Source organism: Podarcis bocagei (genome assembly GCF_964188305.1).
Source record: "Podarcis bocagei genome assembly, chromosome: Z".
NCBI lineage: Eukaryota > Metazoa > Chordata > Lepidosauria > Squamata > Lacertidae > Podarcis > Podarcis bocagei.
This window is the reverse complement of record NC_138140.1, coordinates 20234086-20260533: the sequence shown is the minus strand read 5'-3', so window position 1 is coordinate 20260533 and position 26448 is coordinate 20234086. Positions and strand designations below refer to the sequence as shown.

Genomic DNA, 26448 nt, shown 5'->3' with positions numbered 1-26448 from the left:
CCCCCAAGCAGCCAGAGAAGTAAGCTATGCTCGTTTAAAAATGCTGTTTCCACTTCTTAGTGCCACAATGGCTGGAGAAAAACACACAAGGGTTTCAGCTGGCTTTCATTTCTTTGGGGGGCATTCATTTGCAAACATAAATTGTTTGCTACTGCCCGCTGGGAATGGCAACATTTATTTCCTGCTAAGGATTAGGTCCTTCCAGCTCAGGCTGCCTTGTCCAACCCCAATTCCCTACCAGGCGAAATCACTCTTCAATTCAGTACTGTACAATCCAAGAAAGAAAATAACAGGCCAGTTTCTGTTAAAATATGAATTTTATTTGTTTGCTTCAGTTGGGTTTTGAGTGTGTGTGGAGTGAGTGCCAGAGTGATGTTTTTGGGCAAAGGAGGGGCTGCACGATCATCTGAAGTCACGTGTTCTTTGGGGAGCAGAGGATGAGGAGGAGAAGGCTCAAGTTGGAAAGATCTTCATCCACCTTTTCTGATTCACCTCAAGCATTCCATTGGGTTGTCATCATTAGTAGCAGTAGTATTTCATCCCCTCCTGCATGTTTTTTTTTAACATTTTAATTGCTTTAACTTATTGAAAAAGCTAGTAGCTGGTGGGGAGGGGGGATGCAAGACTGCAAATCCTGCCAGTTAAAACCAACTGTACAAGTCAACAGCAAATGCTGAAAAATACAATTCATAAATACAAACAGGCATTTAAATGTGGGCACCATAAGTGCTCAGAACACCAATCTCAGACAGGAGAGAAAGAAATCACAGTTTTCATGAGTACATCCCTTAAGACGGCAGCTAACAGCCAGTTCAGTAAAGAAAATACAACAAAATTAAGGAAATGTATTTTTTTTTCCCCTAGTCACAAATTATTTACAGATGTGGTCTAAGGAGTAGTCAGAGGATTGTCATGCATTCAACTGCTGCTGGCTCGCTTCTCTCTCTTAGCTGAGGAAAGACAGTCCCATAAGATGAGAGAGGAAACAAGAGGAGGCCAGAAGGGAGCAGGTGCAACATAAGGCAGAGTTGGATCGGGACCTCCAGGATGTCCTGGCTGCCATGTTGATATGGATTGCCTTGGTGTTTCCTTGCTGGGCACCTTCAAAACTGCAGCTCATCAGCTGGCAAAAGGCTGCACTGTGCATTGCCTCTGATGAGCCTGCAATGGCGGCTCCTCTTTCCCCAATAATTCCTCTTCTGAAGGCTGTGCTAAAGGACTGCCAACGCCAGTATACTACACTGGATACAAGGGTGGGGTGGGAGTTGCTTAAGGCCCATGGGTTGCATTCAGCATGCCAAGATCTCAGCGCCAGATTTAGGCCAGTGCAGGCAGTTTCCCCTGCACAGGGTGCCGAGCTGAGGAGGTTGATAATTATAATGCCTATATTTATACAGGGACCTACTGAGAAGATCCATAAAAAAGCAACTGCATCAAAAGGAATTATTGTGAAAATAAGAAATTGGGTGTGTATGTGGATTTTGTCCTTGCTCAAGGTGCCATATTACTCATGTCCACCCCGCAATACCTTGGACTCTGCCCCCTTTTCTTGAAATATTTTAGTCACACAGTGTGAGGAAGATGAGTCAGTTGCCACTGGCTAGCTCAGGTAAGAGCCTTAGTTGAGCACAACCACCAAGGCCTGATCTGTTTCTGACGCTTAACATATTCATTTTAAAAATTGGTTTTCACAAGATCAGACTCTGCACTTTGAATTTGTAACCTTCCATGCTCACTTAGGGATTTATTTTATTTTTAAGATGGCATCGTCCAAGGTTACACCATCCGTCTTCCATATAAAAGAAAAAAGGCAGGTCTACCTGTGAGAATCTAGTACACTGTGAGAATCCAACTAACTCCTACTCAGAGTAGACCCACTACTCTGTAGATGCGAATAGCTAAATAAAGTCTATTGATCTGAATACACCTTCACTAAGAAGGAGTTATGCTGGATATAACCCACGGTCAGTGCACTGCAATTTTCTACTACTACTGTTATTACTACTACTACTACTACTACTACTACTACTACTACTACTATTGTGAGAAAGCCTAAGAAGAGGTGGAAAGAGTGATAAAGGCAAGGTCCAAAAGCAGATTCTTATTGAGGGAGAATACTGATTTCAAGGTGGCAGGTACTGAAGATCAAACGCTCCCTAGGAAGAATAACAGAGCTTGCTCCATCCAGGCATACATTCCACCATCAGTTTTATGGGCTCCATAAATTGTTGGCCGGGTCAGAATAACGGGAGCAGAACATGATAAAAGGGAGGAAGCTGGATGTTGCAAGCGGAGCCTTCCAATGATGCTTAGAATATAAAAACATAAGGTAAGCCTGTTGGATCAGGCCAAAGGGGGGCCATCTAGTCCAGCATCCTGTTCTCACAATGAGCAGCCAATAGAAAATCTGAAAGCAGGACATGAGCACAGGGCCAGCCAGCCCATGAGGTATGGGTGAAGCAGCCACTTTGGGCAGCAGAAGCTGAATAAATGGTGCCCCACCCACCAGTGGAGAAGCAGCACTGGTAGCTACACTGGTTTCTGGAAAGATCTCACCAAAATATTGTGAGATCTTGCAACAACTCCGGGATAGCTGAGACTCTTAATCTCAGGGCTGTGGGTTTGAGCCCCATGTTGGGCAAAAGATTCCTGTATTGCAGGGGGTCGGGCTAGATGGGTCCTTCCAACTCTACAATATGATTCTAAGAACTCACCAGAAACATATGCTGCTGCTAGTGCCACATCTCTGATGGTGGTTGGGTGGGAAGCTCTTCTGCTTCCCAGGTAAGGGCAGTGGGGTGGCATGGCCAAACATTATCATTTCACCCCAAGGGGTGAAATACAATGCCCCTGCCTGATTGCAACACAACTCTCCCCTCCTGGAGTTTCCAGAAAATGGTAGTAAGAAGAATTACTGCCTCAGACTGGAAAGGCAGAGCACAGCTAGTAACCACTAATAGCCTCATCCTCCATGAATTCTTCTTATCTTCTTTTACAGCCATCCAAGTTGGTGGCCATCCCTGCCTCCTGTGGGAGGGCATTCCATAGCACACATCCAGCGCTGTCTTAAGCATATGCGGCACCGGGGTGCAAAGATCCGCCTGGTTCCCCTCCCCCCAGTTGCCCAGTCCCAGGTGTGCAGGAGGGCGGAGCCAGCTGGCCGCCTCTGCGTCTCGCAGGCTAGGTCACCCCCGAACTAGCAGTGCGGACCACCCACAGCATAAGAGCCCACTGCAGCACTCCAACTGATGGGCAGGCTCTCCCCTGGACTCAGCTGTCAGGCCCTAGACTCTCGGCCTGGCACCCCTGAGAGCCCACACCTGGGTGCCTCGCACCCCTAGCATCTATGGGTAAGACGGCCCTGCATACAACCAAAGAGGAAGGATATGAACCTCAGCCCATGATGAGAAGAAATGTGACATGGATTTTGGGGCATGAGAAGCTGATCCTCTGAAAATCCTAGCATGAAACGCTTCTGATCAGAGAAAGAAAGGAACACAGAAACAAGGCTACATTTGAACAAGGTTGTCTAGCCCAGCCCACTGCCTCCCCCCATGAGACATGATTTTTATGAACTGCCCCATGAACTCACCACACTTGCACCTGGATCAGAGGGTGCCACAAGTATGGGATGAACACAGGCCAGGGTAAGAATAATTCAGAAATCAAACAGACTGGTTTCCAGAATTTTCTTGTAATGTAGCACTTTATGGCAAGAGTTTGCTAAGTTTGTATACCACCCTTCATCCAACGATCACAGGGTAGTTCACAACATCAATATACAAGATAAGAACACAAAACACAGAAATGGAATTGAAACCAAAACAAATCAATAACTCCCCTCTGACAAACACATTCAAAAGGCCATAAGTTGTTAATCAGCTGAAGACCTGGTTATAGAGAAACATTTTTTATCCTGTGTCTAATGATAGGCAATGAGGATGCCTGGCAAGCCTCCCTGGGGAGAGCATTCCCCAAACGGGGAGCCACTGCAGAAAAGGCCCTCTCTCATCTTGCTGCCCTCTGGATACCTTGTGGAGGGGGCACACAAAGAAGGACCTCAGATGATGGTCACAGGGTTTGTGTTGGTTCATATAGGGCAGGGGTCAGCAAAATTTTTCAGCAGGGGGCTGGTCCACTGTCCCTCAGACCTTGTGGAGGGCCGGACTATATTTTGAAGGGAAAAAATGAATGAATTCCTATGCCCTGCAAATAACCTAGAGATGCATTTTAAATAAAAGGACACATTCTACTCATGTAAAAACACGCTGATTCCCAGACCTTCCGCAGGCTGGATTAAGAAGGCGATTGGGCTGGATCTGGCCCCTGGGCCTTAGTTTGCCTACCCATGATATAGGGAGAGGCAGTCCTGGAGGCATTGTGGTCCTGAGCCATTTAAGGCTTTATAGGTCAAAACCAGCACTTTGACTTGAGCCTGGAAACTAATTGGCAGCCTGGAAACTAATTGGTGCAGTGGGGCCAGGATTAGCGTTATATGCTCAAACTGCCTTGCCCCAGTGAGCAAGCTGACTGCTGAATTCTGCACCAGCTGAAGTTTCTGAACCTCCAGCCCAGGTAAGATTTTGAAGGCTTGGGGAATGAGAGACTACCCTTTATATGGCCAAACAACCACTTCCTACCCTTCTTAGATGTGAAGCGTAGAATACTTAGGCAGCAATTTTCACCTGCTAGGATTTCTGCTGTGCCTTGAGGGTTTTTGAAAGTCACATTGTGTTCCCAGCTAGGACTACCAGAGGGCAGCATCAGTGGAAAGGGTGACCCTCCCAGGCACCAGATTTTATTGACAGGTGCCAGCTGCTCCACCCAACCCTACCCCACTGTGTCATTGGCCCAAGAAGCAAACTGCTATTGAACCATGACTGCAAATATGGTTCTTTTCTCCTCTGCTTTTCCTGCTGCCAAAAGTAGGGCCCTGTGTTCTCATTGCTCCATTCTAATTTCAGATTTTGTAGATTTACTACACAAACACACAGGGAAAGCATTCCAAAAAGCCTGACATTTCCCCAGCCACAAAGACAAAGCACTTTCTTTCCCCCTGCCTGCACCACCCCCAAGCCAGCTGGTAGCGTTTGGCTGCCTGAGAAATAACAAGGTCAAACATTAAATATTTATACCTTGCAGTTATCAATATCATACCAAGTCATGGCCTCCTTCCAGAACACCACCTGTCACCATTTAGCTTCACATTCACAGAGCGGGTGTATACGCTTTCATGAATGTTGCTGCTGCCGTTGCCAGCACCCCAGGCCAGAGGCAAAAATTAAGACATCTTTGTTACCTTAGAGGCAGCAGCCAGTAGAAAGGCCACCTCAACATGGACTCTTAGTCTTTATGCTGAATGGGTATAGGTGGCTTGGTGCTATGACTGACGCTCCCAGCAAAAATTTACTTGCTTTGGAAGGTGGGCTACTCTTTACTGTAGGGTAACCAGCTTCATATAACCAGTCAAATTAGTGCATGAAGGGGTTAAAACCATAGAGTAAGCTGTCCTGCCAGGCTTAACCAATGACATTTCCATACACCCTGGGAAGAAATAGTTAACCAAGTCCTTCTCTCTCTCTCTCTCTCTCTCTCTCTCTCTCTCTCTCTCTCTCTCTGGAATTCAGTTCTAGAGCTCATAGAATCATAGAATGACAGAATCTTAGAGTTGGAAGGGATCCCAAGGATCATCTAGTTCAACCCCCTGCAGTGCAGGAATCTCAACTAAAGCATCCATGACAGATGGCCATTCAAACTAAGTGTGCTCCCTCCTCCATGTGACAGCCCTTAAGATATTTGAAGATGGCTATCATATCTCCTCTCATATCTCCTCTCAGTCTCCTCTTTTCTAGGCTAAACATACCCAGCTCCTTCAAGCGCTCCTCATAAGGCTTAGTTTCCAGATCATCTTGGTTGCCCTCCACTGCACACGTTCCAGCTTGTCAACATCTTTCTTAAATTGTGGTGCCCAGAATTGGACACAGTATTCCAAGTGTGGTCTGACTAAGGCAAAATAGAGTGATACTATTATTTTCCTTGATGTGGACACTATACTTACGTTGATGCAGCCTATAATAGCATTAGATTTTTTTTGCTGCTCTGTTGACTCATGTTAAGCTTGTGGTCCATCAAGACCCTGAGATCTTTTTCACATGTACTGCTAGTAAGCCAGGTGTCCCCCATCCTTTATTTGTGCATCTGGTTCTTTCTGCCTAAGGGCATAACCTTACATTTGTCCTTATTGAAATTCATTTTCTTAGCTTGCACCCAGTTCTCCAATCTGTTAAGGTCATTTTGAATTCTGATTCTGTCTTCTATGGCATTAGCTACCCCTCCCAGCTTGGTGTCATTTGTGAATTTGATGAGCATCCCCTCAATTATTTCATCCAATTTGTTTATAAAGACATTGAACAACAATGGGCCCAGGTCAGAACCCTGCAGCACCCCACTTGTCCCTTTTTCCAGGATGGCGAGGAACCATTAATAGTACTCTTTGGGTTCAGTTAGTCAACAGCTACCAATCCACCTAACCTACCTTGTTCAACACACATTTTACCTCGCAAGAATATCAGACCTGTTTGCGAGGTCTGGTCGCAAGCTCCCAGGATCTGCACTGAGCTAAGTTTGACTGCTGCTGGTTGCTAACTCCTTCCTCAGCCCGGCTTTCTCTCAGCTGTAACTCCTCCCCATCAGATCCTGTGTCCCCACAGAGCAATCAACCACACACACCCTCAGGCTCCAAAAGACACACGCTCACTCTCTTCAGTCTCCCCCAGCAAACCTTGTCCTTGTTTGCAAGGTCTGGTCGCAAGCTCCCAGGTCTGAGCTGGTTGCTCCAGTACATGTCTTTTACCAACCTCTTTTGCTTCAGACCAGTACTCCCATGCAATGTTTTACTGCCTGTGAATCTTTTCCTGACTGCTGTATGGAAAAGCACATAAAACTGACTTTTGAAACTTTTAAAAGGGGACAATTTGGGGGTTCACTGGATTAGCACATTTAAAAGGTTTTACAGCCTATATTTCCATGATTTTCTTTGCTGCATGTTTTGCAATGCTAAATCTCTGCTGGAGTTCTCTCACCAAAGAGTACTTGCCTCAAACTTGAGTCTTAGCTGCCAGGATTCCAACATTTACATATTCCTTTCTTTAAGCCTCCTTGTTTTTGTCTTTTTCATTTGATCTACAGTCTATTCCTGGCCCTCTTTCTTGCCCATTGCCCCTTCCTCACCGCTCTGCCCTTCCATTGCTTCCATACCACAACAGAGCCTCACTTCTAATTCTTGCAATCTTATAGATAAGCTGTCCTCCCTCCCTCTCTTTAACTTCGATTTTAGCTGTTTTTATGAAGAAGTGACTTGGAATTTATGAAAGGCTCTCTTTCATGGGCTCTTACATATACACTCCATCTTCATGTGAGTGTGTGTGTGTGTGTGTGTGTGTGTGTGTGTGTGTGTGTGTGTGTAAACCAGAGTTCTCTTAATGATTTGACATCTTCATAACAGGAATAAGGAATAAGAGGAGAGGTTCTCTTGTGGATCAGGAATTGGTTAAGTAGCAGGAAGCAGAGAACCTCCTCCTCGCTCTGCACACCAACCCGTGGCTCCTCCTCAAGCTTGGCTTGCTTTATGTTGGAGTGACCCAAATGTTGTGATGGTACCCCAGCTTCCTTTTTGACTTTATTTTCTGTCTCCTCCTCCTAACCCTCTCTGCTCTTCTAAGTCTTCTTGTTCTTCTGACCATATCATCAATCATACCCCTCCCTGTCAATCCATTCCATTCCCTCTTATGCTTCTTGCAAAGATAGGCTGATCCCCTTCATCAGCCCAATAACCTATTGGGCAGCAGACATAAGGAAGTCAAGTGGGTTACTGAAGTAATCTCTTTGCAGAAATGGAAGTCAGGCTAGAGCATTCCATCTCTTCCCACTTCTCTCTCTTTCATGATAGGCAAAGAAACTGCTCCAAGAAAGCCAAGCCAGGCAGCAGGTGCCTGAGCTGCTGTCTTTGCTGGATCGCTCTCAAAAAGCCAGAACTCCAAAGAGCATTTGCCAACCCTACCCAACTGGCTCATCTGAGTTGCTCCCCCCCCCCCCAAAAAAAACAAAGCACAATCCAGGAACTGCTGTTACAGAAGAAGACATGCAAGGCTTTAGGGGGCACCGCAGGCTTAGCATTCTCAGTGACTCCAACCTCTCCTTGTCACTCTCAGGAGCTTCCCCAAAAATGTACCTTGAGGTGCTGCATCAAAGAGACAGAAGAGACTGGGGCTTTTCCTTCCCCCTGCCACGCTTTAAGCTCTACACTGGATGCAGAGCAGCTGACTCACTGGGCCTCTGAAGCAAAGCAAAACTTCAACCTGAGGATCACATTTGCCATTTCAGCTTATGCACTGTGATGCCTAATGAGATTTCCTGAATGCCTTTGGTTGTTTATCTCATATGTTTGCACAATAATTTAGAATGGTGATACATTAAGCAGACATCAAAGGAAATGTATGGCAGTCAGATCTGTAGGTGGCAGTTACATGGCTAAGAGAGTGAAGAGGCTCAGGAATTCACATATCCTGCCTCAGAATGGATCACAAGGATGTCCATCTGCATCCAAGCAGAACCTGTTGCTTATCAACCCTCCAGGCAGGTTGCTGGTGATCTAAGACTCCTTTATGTAATGCCTTCTCCCCAGAGATTACATTTTGCATTACAATTTATTTGTTCTCATGAGGTTTCTGAAGGTGGGTTGCTTTTATGGGATGATATTTATTAGGTTTTGTATATGCAAACCAGCCTTGCTGGGCTGGACAGCCCTTTTCTACCGAGGAAGACTTCCCCCCAAGGACTGGGTCTCTATTTCCCCTGTATTTTCATGAAATAGGCTTTTCACCAGGATTTAGTTGGAAGCCAGTGGCCTCCTTTGGGGGTGGGAAGCAATATCCATCTTGATCAGGGCTGTCCAACTTTTCATACTAAGTGGGCCACAAAAATACTTCAACACAAAACCTGCAGGCCACACACTGCCTTGTGTGGGAGGGGGGAATGAAGTCAAAATTTGACACCCACAAGCCTGCCTTCCCAAAACTGGCTAAGTGAGGTGCTGGGCTTTGGGGAGGAGGCATGAGGCTCTAGCAGGGTACCAGATCCTGCCCACCTTCTTCCCAAAGCTGGGAAGGTGCTAAGTAGGCTCTGGGAAGGAAGGAGGAGGACTCTGTCAGAGCCCTCATACCTTCTTCCCAAAGCCCAGCACCTCACCTTGCTTACCTGACTTTGGGAGGGCTGAGGGGGAAGGGGTCAAATGTTGCTGAGGGCCACAAAAAAAAAGGCCTCAAGGGCCACATTTTGGACCACCCTGATCTACACGGTCTATTAAAATAGAATGCATATCCCATGTGCCTCCCTCCAAATGAATCATTCTACAATCAGAGAGAGAGGGAGAGGGAGAATAAGGATGCTAGAGAATAAGGATGCTGGCATTCTAATCCATTCTATTTTGTGCCAGATTGTGGATGCACATTTCAGGGTGAAAATAATGATTGTAGTGTGGATGAGAAGCAGGACTCCCATTTGAAAGAACGTGCCAATGTGTCTCTGATTAACACCTGTGCTTCCTAATCCAGCAAGCACTGCAGGTGTTGAGAGCACCTTTCATCTATGGAGCTTTCTGCACAGGATGAAGGAGACTCTGGTCTATCTGCAAGCCACCAGTCTGAGTTTGTGGCAAACATTATTTCCAGATATTTTAAGACCCAAAACTTCCCATGAGAGGTCCAGGTGAGGTCTCTCAAGCTTTTGTCCTACTCAGTCATTGCCTTGGGCAGGCGCACACCCTGCCTGCATCAACTGTGCAGTTTTGAAAATAAATCAGTTATGAATTTATGCCATTCCCAAGGACAACTTCTTTCAGGCTCTTTTAACTCCGCTAAACCTGCTGCCTCAAGATGCTCTTCCTTGACATTCATTTTGCTCTCTACATCTGATTAAGTTCGGCACACTGAGAGGTGTGGGTTCAAGATTAGCGTTTCTTTAAAAACACAGTTCAAGCATGCAGTTCTGGCAGGACAAAGTGAACCCAAAAGGAAAGTGCCATGGAAGGAAAGAGAAGCGTAGCAAGGAAAGGGTGAGTCTAGTCACTGTCACACCAGTAAATTATGCAAAATGCAGGCCTTTCTTTGTGCTTGTCCTGTGAGACTGGCCATGGTTATTATGGCCATTCTGCAGTTGGGTAAAGGGATGCTGATTGCAAAATCAGGCTTACCCAGCTTTGATGCTCCAGTACAAGCCCTTGGCTGGTGTTAAGCCAAGGCTTGACAGGGCTGCACTCTGAGTAGCAGGAAAAAATGGGGGAAAGTGACATGGGATGTGGGGAGAAAATAACATCCTTGTCCTGATATTTAGATTTATAAGTAGTGGCTTCAAAAACAATTCTCCCCCTACTAGTCTCAAGGATTTTCACAGTGATGCGATTTTGTAAAGACTTGATATTATTTTGTATAAAAGAGAAAATAATAATAAAATAAAATGGCTTTTCAAATTTTCAAAAAAACCTTCAATAGTTGCACCACAATACATCACACAAGACGTGACAAGCTGAACATTTTAAGCCCCAACAAAAGGGAAATTGAAAAGCACCAGGATTTCCCTGAGAGTTGCTTGATGCATATTGATTCAAAACAAAAACAAAACCCTTTTCAAGACCAACATTCTTCTTATAAGGAGAGACATTCCTAATTCTACTCTAAATTGGGCTGGGGCTTCCAGGGGAAGCGAGAGACTCTGGTCGCCTTGGACAGCTCCTCTCAGAGACAGTAAAGAAGGTGGTGGTAGCATTTGAGAATTTGCCATGTGCAGCTCTCTTCTGTCCATTCCCATTTTTTCTCTCTTTATGGAATCCCACCTACAATGGCACACAGGTCCAGGTGGGGAGAGAAGGCTTGCTTCCATGAATGCCACAAAGGACACCCAGCAGCAGATACCCATCATGGCAAGGATGTGAATGAGTGAGTGAGTGGCTGCTCTCTTCCTGACATATATGAAGTCTTGTGGAGGCCAATGGTATGTGCATATGTGTGTGTGCAATGTGAGATAACCAGCCTCATATACCCAACATGATTAAGTCTAATTATTGCATGAAGGGGTTAAGAACATAGAGTAAACTGTCTATCAGGAAAGCTCAACATGTGAGGAGATCTGAGCTGGTTGTTGCAGCTCAGACTGCATGGCTCTTACAAGCCACTCTTGATTAATTTAGGAACTTTTACCACTTAGTAACTAAGCCAAGTCTCCTGGCCCTTGTGGATAAGCACATGAATGTGACCTTTAGAGAGTGTGTAAGTAAACCATTTTTAGCTTCTCAAATGTGTGAGAAGCTAGGGAAAGAGAGAAGTTTTGGAACTCTCAAGGGCATATGTTAAAGGTCTACAACCTTTATGTTTTTAAAATCTCTGCTGGGGTTTTCTCACCAAAGAGTACTAGTCCCAAACTTGGATCATGGCATCCAGGAATTCTACTTTCCCTACCTATATCTTCCCCCCTGAACGAACATGCAAATGAACACAACACCCCCAGTGTATTTGCCCACTGCTGCCAAACAAAGACCAGCACTCCGACTTCCTATTTCTCCTCTTTGTCCAACAGTTCAGTTCCTTAGAGGGACAAGCAGCTGAGAAATTTCCGTCCCCTCCCAAACCTCGGCCTGCCAAGATGGAAGAGGCTGACTTGCCTTTTGGCTTCCTCCAAACTAGGCCCATTTTCATGAGGTGGTTGAAGTAATATCCCAACAACATTTTAAAAGAAGCATTTCTCATGCTCCCAAATGTCAAGATATTGTAACAATCCACAGGGAGCATTATATTCACAAAGAATGAAAGTAGAAATGCAGATGATAATCCACTCCTTCACACAAACCATTGAGGGGGCTAGAAACCATTTAGGGCACAGTGTGAACATTTGTCCTAGCATCTCACCCCAAAAGCAACCAAAGAGGGAAGCGGGGGGGGGGGGATGATGAAAGAATGAGAACTGCAGGAAGGGTCAACTCTGTCCCACCTCCCTTTTAAAACAAAATCTAGAAATCCAAGTCCAGCAAAATGGCAGATAACTATCAGGCAGTGCAGAACTACAAAATCCATTGTTTGGAAAGAGAGGTTTTGAAAGCATCTCCAAGGAAACCAGGGGGTGCCAAGACAGTGCAGAGAGTGAAATAAACCTATTCCTACTGCTGACAGCACCTGTAGCTCAGGCTCACTCTTAAACAAGGTTATTTAAACTTGCCAGTTTCTGAGAACAGAACCTGCACAAACTCCCTGGCTGTCCTGACTGTTTGCAGGTCAAATTTGCATAACCTTGCATCTTTTCCTTCTGCTGCCCATGATGGCCATCACCACCCCATGGCATTGTTCTCCAGAACAGGAACATCTTTCTCCTCGAGCAGGTATGAGGAGTCTGTGGTAAATAGCATTGCAGCCAAAATAAAAATTCATGTGTTGCTAGACAAACAAAGGGTTAAGACACATGGAGACAGGGCATTCTGTGAAGTCATATCCCCTGCTTTCCTAGGTGGGGGAAAGTAACAAAAGGAAAATAATCCTTACTACTTACTCCCTCCCAAATGTTCAGGTTGTTGTTTTCCTTTACCATGTAACTAAAGAGAGGAATGCTTCTCTGTGCTTTCCTGGACAGATTCCATTATTTATCTCAACCATTTATTTTGTAATTGAAAAAATATATTCTGCCTGTCTTTTTTCACTGCTGCTTACTGCTGAATTGAGTCTGAGACATTATGAAAGTAAACAATATTTTTATTCTTACATGACAGACTTCTGTGTTATTCTTTTGTTTATACGGATAAAAGGGGGAAGGTCCAGTCAGCTAGAACACCCTGGACAATTATTAAGGTTAAGCAACCTTGTCCCAGAAGTTTCCACATTTTATACCACAAAGGGATGGTAATTTTAAACTCTGCTAACCAGACAATAAACACACACAAGTGAGCACGAGGAAGGATAAATAATGAAGAATATCTCATCCTATGCTCCAAACCCATCTAACATCCCACAGGCTTACTTTTGTTCAGGGATTATAAAGTTTGACTCAGCAAACTAGCCACCCATAATTTGTGGTTGCCACCAGTCCCCTCCCCACTGGTAGGCACGGAGAACAGGGTCACTTCTCATTTGTATGGAGTATGGAAAAGGAAAGAGGGTCTGGTTGCTTTTCCCTGCTTAAAAACTGCAGAGGGAAGGAGACACCCAGGGCAGGAGGGGTCTGTGTGGTTCTGGGAGGCCTCATCATCAGAGGATGGGGTGCACTGTCCCCTATCCCCCAAATCCACCCAATATTTCCCAATTATAACTCCCAATATCCCTGCTTGCTGGAGCTGATAGGAGTTGCAGTTCGGCAACATCTGAAGGGCCACAATTTCCCACCCCCATCATTGGAGGAAAGAAGCACAGCAGAAGAGGAACCACCAAGACAAACTCACCAAGGGATGAGAAACGTGACCACTGGAGACACCAGGGCAGACCATTAGAGGTCACTAGAAGGGAAAAAGAAACTGCCCTGCATTCCTCAGCAGAATTTAGCATGAAATGAACTGGGAATGAAGCCAGCTCCCATTGGCGTGGGGCAAGCAGGGGACTCTGGGGAGAAGGATGTCAGACTCACCACGCGGGAGGCACCACTTTTCTATTATACGTCCTCTCAACACATACCTCCACACACCTCCACAACAACAACGAAATAGAAGAGACCAAACAAGTAACAAATGAAAAGTTCTTGGGGTTATCCTTGTAAAAAATCACAGTTTGATTTGCATGGGGAGAAGGAATAAGTCAGCTGATAAAATTAATAAGAAGATAAAATTAATATAGAACCAGCCGGGGGACAAAGGAGCCCCCACAGAGACTCCTCTGCCTGGGCCACATGGACAGATGGAAGAGGGGTGAGGGGCTTGCTTCATTCCTTGGGGATCATGCCCTTGATAGCCGACTCCCGGTTGACGTACGTCGCCCAGTACACCATGTTGAAAATGGTGAACAAGACCGGAAAGACGATGCGGGACATTTTGTCTACCTTGCTGACACTGTTGTAGGTCTTCTTGTTCTCAGGGGGCTTCTCTTCCAACCGGGCCACCTTTGGGGGTGCAGCAGCAGCAGCAGCAGCAGCCGTGACAGGTGTGGCTGTAGTTGCTGATGCGCTCTTGGCAATGGTGGGCAGGCCTGGCTCCTTGGTGATATTGAGGGCATACGTTGTGCCAACAATGTTGTAGGTGTTATTGGTCTTCTTTGCCAGCATGACGGGCTCTTTTTTCTGAGGAGGAATGAAAAAGTTTTTGGAAACCAGCCCAGAAACAGCTCCCAGAAACACTTGCTACTGCAGAAATAAAAGGCTTGCAAAAAAAACAAAAAACAAAAAACAACCAGATGAACTTGGTGCAATTCAAAAATGCACCACGTCAAACCTGGATCAGAGGGAAGGGGAGCATCTGCTTTGCATGCAGAAGGTCTCAGGTTCAATCCCCAATGGCATCTCCAGGCAGTGATGGGAGAGATCCCCAGCCTGATACCCTGAAGAGTATTGTCAGTGTATACAATGCTGAGTCAGATGAACCAACTGTCTGACTCAGTATAAAGCAGCTTCCAATGTTCCTAGAGTAAACCACGTTGTGAGCTGCAAATGCTACAAGTCCTTGCCAAACATGGCATCTCCAACAGGAAATTTATGGCCAGTGAAATCTCAAATCGTGTACGTGTGCTGCCTCACACCACAGGGAATCTGCAGGTAGGGCTCTTCTCTTCTCTCCCCCTCCCCCCTTTTAGAACAGGAGCAGTATCTATGTGATTTCTCAACCCCTTTATACAGCAGGTCATCTGTGTAATTCCAGGTGACATTTAACACATTGCAGGGCTTGAGATCATCTCCACTGATGTGGGAAGCCAACTGGCCTTTCACAGGTGAAAAAATGCTTCTGGGTTATAGTTATTCTCAGAGCTCCTTTGGTGATGCGTAAAAGCCATACAGGATAAGCAAAGGGGGGATTAGGGGCAGCAGCAGCAATGGACTCCCCCTTCCTTCCTTCCTTCCTTCCTTCCTTCCTTCCTTCCTTCCTTCCCCTCCCTCCCTCCCTCCCTCCCTCCCTCTCCCCCTCTCTGGGCTGCAAAACATTGATGTTTAGCTCTGTTTGGAGTAAGACAGAGGTTCTCAAAATGTTGGGGGCCAATCCCCCCTTGGTTCCATGATCTCACCCCTAGTGCCCCCTACCCTACAAAAGCACTATTCAGAATAGCAGTTTGCCTAACGCACTAAGGAAGATAACAACACCATATAAGTCAAAACAGTGAAAATTAATTGCACTTTTATTCAAAATCCAATTAAAACCCTTTCATTTAATTAATTCAACAAAACTGATGAACTTGATCCAGTGATAGCAGCTTTCCAAAATCTGATAGTCATTTACTCCTCCTGCACCCCCTGCTACGCCCTAGGGAATCCCAACCCCCCAGGCTGTGCTACCACTCACTTTGGGTCAACCAAAGTAAGGTTTCAATGCCTCTTCTTGTACATCAAGTTCTGATTGCTCTCCTCTTTGTTTCTCTCCTGCTCCCTCCAATGACTCCCTCTCTCACCTTCAATTCCTGGGCCTCCAGAACCTTCTTGCCATCCCAAGACCAGCTGCGTTTAGTGAAGTAGTTGACGGCAGCAAACTCAATCAGTGCAGAGAACACAAAGGCATAACAGACAGCCATGAACCAGTCCATGGCCGTTGCATATGCCACTTTGGGCAAGGAGTTTCTTGCACTGATGCTCAGGGTGGTCATGGTCAGGACCGTGGTGACCCCTGTGGGAACAAAACCAGAAAAGGCACTGCTGAAATGGGGCCACAGGAGGTTTTCTCCCTCTTGAGGGTAGAGGGGGATCCATTGAGCCTCCTAGGGCTGCTTTGTCACAGAAGCCACTGCCCTAGGTGCCCCAATAAAAGCTGGAAGGAGCCAGTGCCACACCTGAGCACAGTCCCATTTTCAACACCAGTGGAGCTGTATCTAATTATACAATTATGTTGCAGAATTAAATTAGCAAGACATTTAAAACAGGGCGATGGGGAACCTGTAAGGGCCCTCCTGGTGATGTTGGACTACAAATCCCATCATCATCACTATCCCTGACCATTAGCCACTATGGCTGCTGGGAGCTGGAGTGCAGCAGCATTGGTTAGCCACCCCTGATTTAAAGAAGAGCTGGTTCAGCATCTTGTTGTCACAGCAGCCAACTGGATCCCTACCTGCAGTTCTCAGCAACTGATAATCAGAAGCACTACTGCCTCTGACAGTGGAGGGAGGACATAGCCATCATGGCTAGCAGATATTCCTGGGGGAAACCTCAGAGTTTAAGCCTTGTGCAAATGTCTGTCATCAACATGAAGGGAGTGTGGCTGACAGGCAGGAAGGTCCCTGCTGCTGCTGCTGCTGCTGCTGCTGCTTCTCTCCAGCACCAGTCTTGATGCTCTCCCCATCTCCCTGTTTCCTCCAGTCAGCCCTCAGACCATCCTCCATCAGAAGCTCACCAAACACTGTCCGTGCTGGAACACTCTCTCTGTTGAGCCAGAAAGAGACTTGGGAGAGGATGACTGTCATGATGCAGGGTAAGTAGGTCTGGATCACAAAATACCCAATCTTACGCTTAAGGTGGAAGTAAGTGGTCATCACAATGTAGGTTCCTGCAGTGATATGGAGGGGAGGGGGGTAGAGAGGGATACAAGGGTTTTTTTATTTGCCTTTTTCTTTTCTTTTTTTTTGCATCCTTGCCAGTAAACATGATTGTTGAGATACAGCCTGCAATGGAAAGCAATCGTTTTTGTTTATATTTATTAAATTTGTCAAGGCAACTTACAACCAGACAAACAAACAAACAACCAAACAAACACTCCATATAGATTAAACCCCACATACATTAAAAGCAAGGGGAGGGAATACATTTAAAGCATCCCACCCACTTCTTAAAGGTCACAGATAGTTAAAGGCCAAAGGCCTGATTGAAGAGGAAAGTTTTTGCCTGGCGCCTGAAGATATGTAAGGAAGGAGGAAGGTGAGCCTCCCTGGGGAGAGTACTGCACAAGCAGGGAGCCACCACTGAAAAGGCCTGTTCTTGCACTGCCACCCTCCTCAGGGTTGGCCCACCCAGGAAGCAAGGTAAGGGGACCACCTTGAGGGGATCTACAGATCCGACCTCCAAGGAATGCATCACCAACTGCTGCCACCACCACTGCCTTTGCCACGGTGGCACCAATGGCTGTGGCATGCGCCTTGGAAGCTGGATCTGCTTCCTCCTTGGCAGCACCTTCCCCAATGCCACCTCTATAGTGGCCTATTTGTGAAAAGGAGGGGCTGCAAAACAATGCACATAAAAACTGACCCTGCAATTTTCACCTGAGACCATTCCCTGAGTGCCCCATCTGTGGGAGGTCCAGAGAGTAGGGACAGAAGAATTGGGAGTTTTCAGTTGTAGCCCCCCCCCCCACTTGTGCAATGCTATCCCCAGGGAGGATTACCTGATGCCATCATTACATAGCTTTAGGTGCTAGGCAAAAAAGCCCCAATTCCTCTTTTACCAGGGCTTGGGCTTTTTAGTATTGTAAGCCTCGTTAAACAAGTGAGATGTTTAGTCCTGCCTTTGCGGTTGCTGCTCATCATGGAGAATCATAGAATTGTAGAGTTGGAAGGGATGCCCAAGGGTCATGTAGTCCGACACCCTGCAGGAAACCATCCAAGGAGGCTCTCCATTACCTGTGCTGGATTCAATGGAGTCTCTCCCCACATTGTGGCCAAGGAGGTCGTACTGATTCAGGCGGGAGCCTTCTTCGGCCACCTCCACTTTCCCATGGGTCCAGGTATAGATCACCTCTGTCTTGGTGTAAGCATCTGTGGAGAAAGCAGAAAGGATGGGATGTAGGAGGTTTAGCTACACCCTGGCAGCTCCTGCCCAATGAGGAGCATCTCCAAAATGGTGCCAAGAATGGCTTCCAAAGGTCAACCCCAACTCCAGGAAAAGACACACCCATTAGAAAGCTGTATCTGGCACAGAGATGCCTGACTGAAACCCTGCACTCCCTCAAGGTGTGGGAGGGAAGGAGGCTGCCACCTGAGATCTTCCACGCCCTGCAAAAGACCAGTGGTGGTTCCAGTGGCTTCCATTGGCCTCTCCAATAACCAGGCTACTGGACCACTAGAGATATTTCTGGACTGCAGCCCATGCTGAAGCATCAGTGGGCACTCAAGTTAGCCAAAGCAGGTGGAAAATAATAAGCCCACACTCAGAGGCTTGTCCCAGAAGGCAACCTCAGTGGGGCCCTGTAGGCACTGTGACAGCACCTCCTTTCCATGGGGCTCTGAAGCAGCAGAAGCAGCAATTGGATAGGAGCTGCTGACTTGGGAGGTTCAGTTGTGCTGCTTATGTGTTGCTCCAATTAGACCTGGCTGCTCATGGCAGACAAACAGAGGCCACAAAAGCAGCCAGGTCTATGGCCAAATGGGGACCCAAGGAGAGGCACCTAAGGCGCCATGTCAAAGAGATACCAGATGTTTGCCAGGCTGGCCACACCTGTGGGAACCAGACTCTTGGCTCGACACACCACACAGTGAAGCTGGCAGTGGGGCACCTCTGTCTACTAAATATATTTCCACTGGTCGAGCAGAGGGGCGCAGGGGGGGGTCATAGGGCCACCAGGTCCAGGAGCTCTTAGATCCAGTATGGCAAAGCAACATTGATCCCATTTCCATATCATGTGCCAAGGAAATCTTCCCCTAGCTGGTTGATCAAATATTGATTTGGGTTCAATTTATTATTATTATCATTATCATTATTAAACAAAGCACAACATTTGCAGTTATTTGATGCTTTCCTTTAGACTGGTCTGTATGCATGTGAGCTTGTGATTTCCTATACTGCAGGGCATAGAGAGACATGTGAAATAATAGGGAGTGGGAGGCACTGTGGTCTAAACCACTGAGTGTCTTCGGCTTGCCAATTGGAAGGTCCGTGACTCGAATCCATGCGATGGGGTGAGCTCCCAATGCTCTGTCCCAGCTCCTGCCAACCTAGCAGTTCAAAAGCACACCAGTGCAAGTAGATAAATAGGTACCGCTGTGGCGGGAAGGTAAATGGTGTTTCTGTGCGCTCTGGTTTCCGTCACGGTATACCGTAGTACCAGAAGTGGTTTAGTCATGCTGGCCACATGACCCAGAAAACTGTCTGTGCTGTGGACAAACGCCGGCTCCCTCAGCCTGAAGCAAGATGAGCACCGCACCTCATAGTCGCCTTTGACTGGACTTAACCAGTCCAGTGAAATAAGTGTTTTAGATGATGATGAGTGGATTACAATAATTAAAAAATACAATATTAGAAAGAATTAAGACAATTAAGGGGAGCATGGTATTCTACAAGAAGGGGTTTTTCTAGAGACTGCTGTCCTACAATCAATTTTCACCCAATTCTGTATAAGATGGAGGTGTAAACCTCAAAGGTCATTTATCTGTGAGGAAAAAATTACCTTAAAATGACAGCTTCACTTTGGAAGGCCACTTTGAAAATAGAGGTTCATAGCAATGCAGGATGTCGCATAAGCTCACACTCTCAGGGATGTTTGCTCGCCTGATAGCTAGCCTGCCAAGGACCCATACCTGCTGCCTTCAAGCCAAGAATGCAAGGGCACTTTGCTTGTGCTGTCTGGAAAGTACTTACAGCTCCCAAACTTCAGTGGACAGGCATGCACGTCCATTGGGAAGTCCTCCAGGTGCATTGGACACTCCGCATGAATGGTCAATCTACAAGAAACAATGACCACTGCCAATGGAATATCCAGGTGTTAAACCCACTGTTGCCAACCCTGTTCATCCACTGCAAGCAAGGAGTTTCCCTGTTGGATAATGGACATTTCCTGAGAGCGAGTTGTGCTCCTGTAGGCCACTGCTTTCTGAAATGATCACTGTAATCCAAATGCTCACATCCACACATTTCCATGGGGGATTGCAATGCATACTCTTAAAGCTGCATAAGCAGCACATGCTTCTCCCAGTACAAAGGGACACAAAGGCATTGCAGGATTGGGAGTCATTAAACTGCAAAAAAAATACCAAGAACATTCTGCTGAAGCTTTATTCCTTGTGAGTTGGAGTGACAAGTCTTCTACAAGACCAAGGGAGGAGGAGATGGACTGAACCAGGGATTTTGAACAACATCCTGCAAATCATTAAGACCGTCAGTAAAATGAGAAAATGCATACTAAGTCAGCCAACGGCTCATGTGATATGATTATGCTGACAGCTCAGACAGGGAAAGGCAGAGATCCCCACCCCCATCCCATTCTGCACTGCAGGTTCCTCTAAGCTGTCGGGATTGATCCAGTGGCTGCATACTTTATCATATCCTCCTACTACCCCTGAGGTGTGGTCTCCAGAAAAGTTGCATGGCAGCTCACTCTTCCCAGTGGAGCCTAACCTGCAGTGTCTGTGACACACTAAGGTTGGTTGTAGGGCTGTGAAGATGCTTGGGCAGCAGGAGATGCTAGTCAAGCTGCAGGAAGGCCAGAGGAAGATGCCCAAGGTGAACCCTCTGGTGCCCATTTCAGCTGAGAGGCTCAATCCCTTCCAGGAGGTGATGTAAGGAAGACATGCCTTTGGAAAGCAAAACCACCACCTACCTCATGGTGTAGAGGAGGGTACCATTGTCCACCAGTCGAAGCAGCTTGTTGGGTGTGGTCATGTTGTGAGCCACCGATTTCTTGCCATTGTGGAAAAAGGTGTCAGGTGTCCAGATCTTGCTGGCCAGCAGGTTGTTGAGGGGGAGGATCTTCATGGGGCCATCAAACTTTAGCCTCTCATCTCGCCAGGACTGCCGGAAGAATACATCAATTGTGTACTCCTGCCAGAAGAGAAGATGCAGGTTTAGATTTTAAATAGTTATTTTGCAGATGGTTCACTACATAGGCAGAAATATTTCTAAAAAATAAAATAAATCCTTGTTCCAGTGGACTTCACAAAGTTAAAATACTTTGGTCTTGAATGTTTTTAGCCAGGCAGATTCTTGTTCCATCTATCTATGGGGCAGGGGAGTTCCCTATCTTGTATACTTACCTACAGCAGAGTTAGATCCACAGGTGAAAGATATAAGAACATAAGGACATGAAAATATGAGAACTCTGCTGGATCAGGCCAAAGGGGGTCCCAGCTAGTCCAGCATCCTGTTCTCACAGTGACCAACCAGATGCCGATTATGCAAGTGGGATCCAAGCACAAGAGCCCTCTCCCTGCCTGGGGTTTCCAGGGAGAGGGGGAGAGGGAGAGAGACAGAGAGATTCCTTTCCAGCATAATTGTTGTGGGGCTACTTTCTGCCAGAGAGCCTGGGGAGGAACTGGGATAGTCCTTGGCATTCTGAGCCCACCAATGTGCTCACATCCTCCTCTTCCCACCGACATGGGAACCAGATGTGTGGTGAGGTCTGCCCTCAGCATTTCCACTACTTCTTCCATTTGCCCCATAGTCTTCCCCCCTCTATACCTCTCCTCCAACATGCACTCATTCCCATCCTGCCAAGCTCTGCCTGCCTGCCTGCCTGCCTGCCTGCCCGCCTGCCTCCCTGCTGCTGCTGTGTCTGTCTCTAATCTGCTCCTGGCAGCCACCTTTCCTCTCTGCTGCTAATCTTGGCTCTTCCTTTTTTGCCTTCTCAGCAATGCCCTATCCTGCCTCCAGGAGGATGACATAGATCTGCTAGTAGAATTTAGTCAGATCTACAGATTAAGCTGCTTTCACAGCCCTCCCCTCTATCCAGGAGTCTGGAATGCAGATGAGGGAAGGGGGTGCCACAGATCTCCAAAACTACAATTCTCCTCTGGAGGAAATAGTGGTAGTTAAAAGTGACACAACACAGTACTGTAGAAGGATCATCTACTGAGAAAAGGTGTGGACTCAGGAATAACGTAAGAAGAGCCTGCTGGATCAGGCCCATGGCCCATCAAGTCCAGCATCCTGTTCTCACAGTGGCCACCCAGATGCCATGCACAAGGGCAACACACTTCCCCTCTGTGGTTTCCAGCCACTGGTATTCAGAAGCATTACTGCCTCTGACCATGAAAGCACAGCCATCCTGGCTAGTAGCCATTGATAGCTCTCTCCACCGTCATGAAAGTGTCTAATATTCTTTTTAAAGCCACCCAGGTTAGTGACCATCATTGCCTCCTGTGAGAGTGAGTTTCATAGTTATGTGAAGGACTTTCTTTTAACCATCCTAAATCTTCTAATTTCCAGTTTCATTGGATGTCCAGGAGTTCTAGAGTTATGAAAGAGAGAAATTTTTCTCTGTGTACTTTCTCCATGCCATCATTTTATAAACTCCCATCATGTTGCCTCTTACTTGCCTTTTCCCTAAACTAAAAAGTCTTCTTTCTTCTTAGGGGAATTGCACCATCCTCTTGACCATTCTGGTGGCCCTTTGCTGAACCTTTTCCAACTCCATAATATCCTTTTAGAGGTAAAGCAAACAGATCTGTGCAAAGTACTCTAAATGTGGCCACACCATAGATATGCAAAATGGAGTTATGGTATTTGCAGTTTTATTTCCAGTTCCTTTTCTAATGAACCATAGCAAGGAATCTGCCTTTTACACAGTGCATATAGAGGAAGAAGGGTGATTGCAATTCCCCTTTTCAAGTCAGGGCTCAGCCTCACTTGCCTGTGCTCTTCATTTTTAAGCACATATCTGTGCTTTAAAACCCCCTTTCCTACTGCTTTCTCTCTCTTTTGGGTCGCGGTACTTTCCCCAAGAAAACCCACTCTTTACTGCTGAATCAGAGCAAACAGCAATCTGCGGGGAACCCGAATTGCCATTTGATCTGATTCAGCATTAAAGAGTAGGTTTTCCTGGGGGAAGTGGTGTGGCAAAAAACCCAAGCACTCGGACACAGACCAGGAAGGTGTGGACCTATGCCTAGAAAGCATGGGCAAGAAGGTAAGAGTGGATGAGCTCTTTAGTTAAAACTAAGGTGTTTGGTACTATGGTCCATAGCACCTTCTATAAAGATTGGAGTTGTTTCTGCAGACAGGGCATCACTGATTAATAGGCAAATATGTCTGATAAACCAGATACGGCTGAAAGTGGAAAACACACAGCTTAAACACACTCACACACACTTGAATAGGAGAAGTAAGTGGATGAATCATAATAAAAATTGGCCCTGAAACTGGAACTGTACATTCCACAAGCATTGCCTTCTTGAGCTGCAACCCAAAATAGGAGGTAAGGGAACACCCAGCTACTTAAAATGAATTTGAATCTCCAGGGCCTGATGAGCTTGCAGATGTACTGTAATCTCAGAGCCTCTGTCTATAATATTTGAGAATTACTGGAGAACAAGTGAGGTCCTTGCAAACTGGAGGCAAGCAAATGTTGTCTCCATCTTGAAAGCGGAGGGAGAGGACCCAGATAACTACTGACAGGTCAGCTTAACATCAGTTTCAGGAAAGGTCCAAGTACAGATAATTCAACCGTCAGTCAGTGACCACTTAGAAAAGGAAGTTGTGATTACTAAGACTCAGCATGGGTTTGTCAAAAATAAATCATGCCAGATGAATTTCATTCTTTCTTTGATAGAGTTACAAGTTTAGTAGATCAGGGGAATGTGGTGGACATAGGGTATCTCAATTTCGGTAAGGCTTTTGATGAAGTCTCCTCTGATATTCTTGCGCAGAAGCTGATAAAATGTGGGCTGGATGAGGTAGATTTGTAAAAGGCTGACTGACAGAACCCTAAGTGTTCATTATTGGTTCCTCATCATCCTGGAAAAAAGTGACAAGAGGGGTATCGCAGAGTTCTGACCCAGGCCCGCAGTAGTTCAATGTTTTTATAAATGTCTTGGACAAAGGAATTGAAGGGAAGCTCATCAACTTTGCAGATGACACCAAATGGGAGGGCTAGCTAATGCCACAGAAGACAGAAATGGGATTCAATGTGACCTTAACAGATTTGAGAACTGGGCCCAAACTAACAAAATGAATTTCAGTTGGGACAAATGTCCGCTTCTACACTTAGGCAGAAAAAAATGAGCTGCATAAATATAAGATGCAAGACACCAGGCTTGCCAGTTGTACATGTGAAAAGGACCTAGGGGTCTCAGTAGACCCCAAGGGTAACATGAGTCAATAGTGTGATGCAGCGGGGTGGGGTGGGGAACTAATGCTATTCTAGGCTATATCAACAGAAGTGTTGATCAAGGGAAGAAATAGTACCAGTCTATTCTGCCCTTGTTGGACCAGACCTGAAATACTGAGTCCAGTTCTGAGTGCCACAATTTAAGAAAGATATAGACAAGCTAGAAAGTGTGCAGAAAGTGACCAAGATGATCAAGGGTCTGGAAACCAAGTCTCATGAGGAATGGTTGAGGGAGCTGGGCATGTTTAGCCAGGAAAAGAGGAGTCTGAGAGAAAATATGATAGCAGTCTTCAAATATCTAAAGAGCTTTCCCATGGAAGATGCAGCAAGCTTGTTTTCTGCTCTGGAGGGTTCAAACCAATGACTTCAAGTTACAAGAAAGGAGATTCAGGCTAAAAATCAGGAAGAACTTTCTGACAGTAAGAGCTGTTCGACAGTTGACTGGACTCCATTGGGAGATTGTGGATTCTCCTTCTACTGAGGTTTTTAAGCAGAGGTTTGATGGCCATCAGTCATGGATACTTCAGTTAAGATTGCTGCAATGCAGGGGGTTGGATTAGATGACCCTCAAGGTCCCTTCCAACTCTACAGTTGTATGTGTCTATGATTTTACTTATTTTAGGTGTTTTTACTTTACAGTGGCACCTCTGGTTGCGAACGGGATCCGTTCTGGAGGCCCGTTCGCAACATGAATAGAACACAACCCGCAGCAGCGCATCTGCACACGCGCGGGACGCGATTAGCTGCTTCTGCGCATGCACGTGATGTCATTTTGCGCTTCTGCATATGCGCAAGCAGTGAAACCCGGAAGTAACCCTTTCTGGTACTTCTGGGTCGCCGCGGGATGCAACCCGAAAAAACGTATCATGAAGCAGACGTAACATGAGGTATGACTGTATATGAATTAAAGAGGTTGGATAAAGTTTAAATGATCGTATTTTCCCTTTCACGTCTCCTCAAATCAAAAAGAATATAGAGAACTACTGTAAACAAAAGCACTGCCCTTTCCCTCTGCCTGTCCAGCTTTGGTCCTGGTGGCCTGCTTGTATCTCAAAAGAAGATTCTGGGATACAGTAATCTAGTAACACATGTGTATGCACAAAGTTGTATCAAGGCCCCACAACCTGCAAAAAGCAGTTAACTGAATACCATTCTTTTTTTGTGCAAATTATTTTAATTATTAGAATGCACATTAAAAAAAATACCCCCAAATAAAATGTTTTCAGTTGGTAGAACATGAGACTCTTAATCTCAATGTCATGAGTTCTCAAGCCCTGTGTTGAGCAAAAGATTCCTGCATTGCAGGGGGTTGGACTAGATGACCCTTGTGGGTCCTTGCAACTCTGCAGTTCTATGATTCTTTGTGTGAGCATGAGAGAGCTGATCCCAACTCTCCTCTGAATTTCATACTCTTGCCCTACCCCTCCTCTCAGTTACACAAACACTGAAACTGAATAGGAAGGGTAGCAAAGTTCTTTCCAAGCACTCCAAGCACTCCCCCCCCCCCCAATGATTCATCAGTGGTATCAAGGACCCAGCAACAAGTTCAGGCAAACAAAACCTTCAGCAGCAGTTTCTGTGGCAACGCTGGTGCAGCTGGTAAGTGCAGATGGTGCCCAAGACATGACCAGTTGTTGTTGCTGCTGCTGCTGCTGCTGCTGCTTCCTCCTCCTCCCGATCCAGTGCTGCCCTACTCTTCCTCTTGACAGATACTGGGCATTCTGCCCCCCCCCCCCGTTCCTTCCCCTTTGGAAGAATAGAAACACCCCAACGAGCAACAAGTCAGTACTTCTTCATCTCTGATGCCCCCTGCTATGGTGAGCCTTGAACCAGTACAGCTGCTTTTGAAGCCTCCTTCCTGTAACTAAGACCTGCTGACCCCAGTTGGAGCATTCAGGACCAAGGCTATCCCAGCAAGCAGCTTCATGTGAGGAGTCATGGACAGACTGACTCCCTGTTCTCCAGCCAAGAAAGACAGCGTGACTTCTGGATCGGAGCCTTCTTGCTCATCCACTCAAAGTCTCTGTCACACCAGTATGCAGCAGTTCTTCTCCCTCCCCCCTCCTCCTCAACAGCAGGTGATGGACCAGGAACAAGAACCTGGGGCTATAGTAGATAGCTTGATGAAGATGTCAGCCAATGCGTGGCAGACATGAATAAGGCAAATTCCATGCTGGGGATTGTTAGGAAAGGGGTTTAAAATAAAACTGCCATTATCATAACGTCCTTATACAAATCATAGAATCTTAGAACTGGAAGAG

General features: G+C 46.3%; 1 protein-coding gene across 4 annotated transcripts in view; it reads right to left on the bottom strand.

The window, feature by feature from the left end:
• Window positions 1-298: 298 nt before the first annotated feature.
• Window positions 299-26448, bottom strand: part of LOC308578431 (gamma-aminobutyric acid receptor subunit alpha-3-like) — a 49334-nt gene continuing 23184 nt past the window's right edge. For 3 of the 4 annotated variants that reach the window (XM_081178798.1, XM_081178799.1, XM_081178800.1), the window contains exons 5-10: window positions 20684-20904; window positions 19726-19808; window positions 17772-17906; window positions 16553-16705; window positions 15618-15829; window positions 299-14301 (exon numbers count right to left, since the gene is read on the bottom strand). In XM_081178798.1, coding sequence (XP_081034924.1) covers window positions 13948-14301; window positions 15618-15829; window positions 16553-16705; window positions 17772-17906; window positions 19726-19808; window positions 20684-20904 — 1158 coding nt within the window. In that variant the 3' untranslated portion in view covers window positions 299-13947. The remainder of the gene's footprint in view (window positions 14302-15617; window positions 15830-16552; window positions 16706-17771; window positions 17907-19725; window positions 19809-20683; window positions 20905-26448) is intronic. The other variant, XR_014003922.1, reaches the window with a different exon arrangement.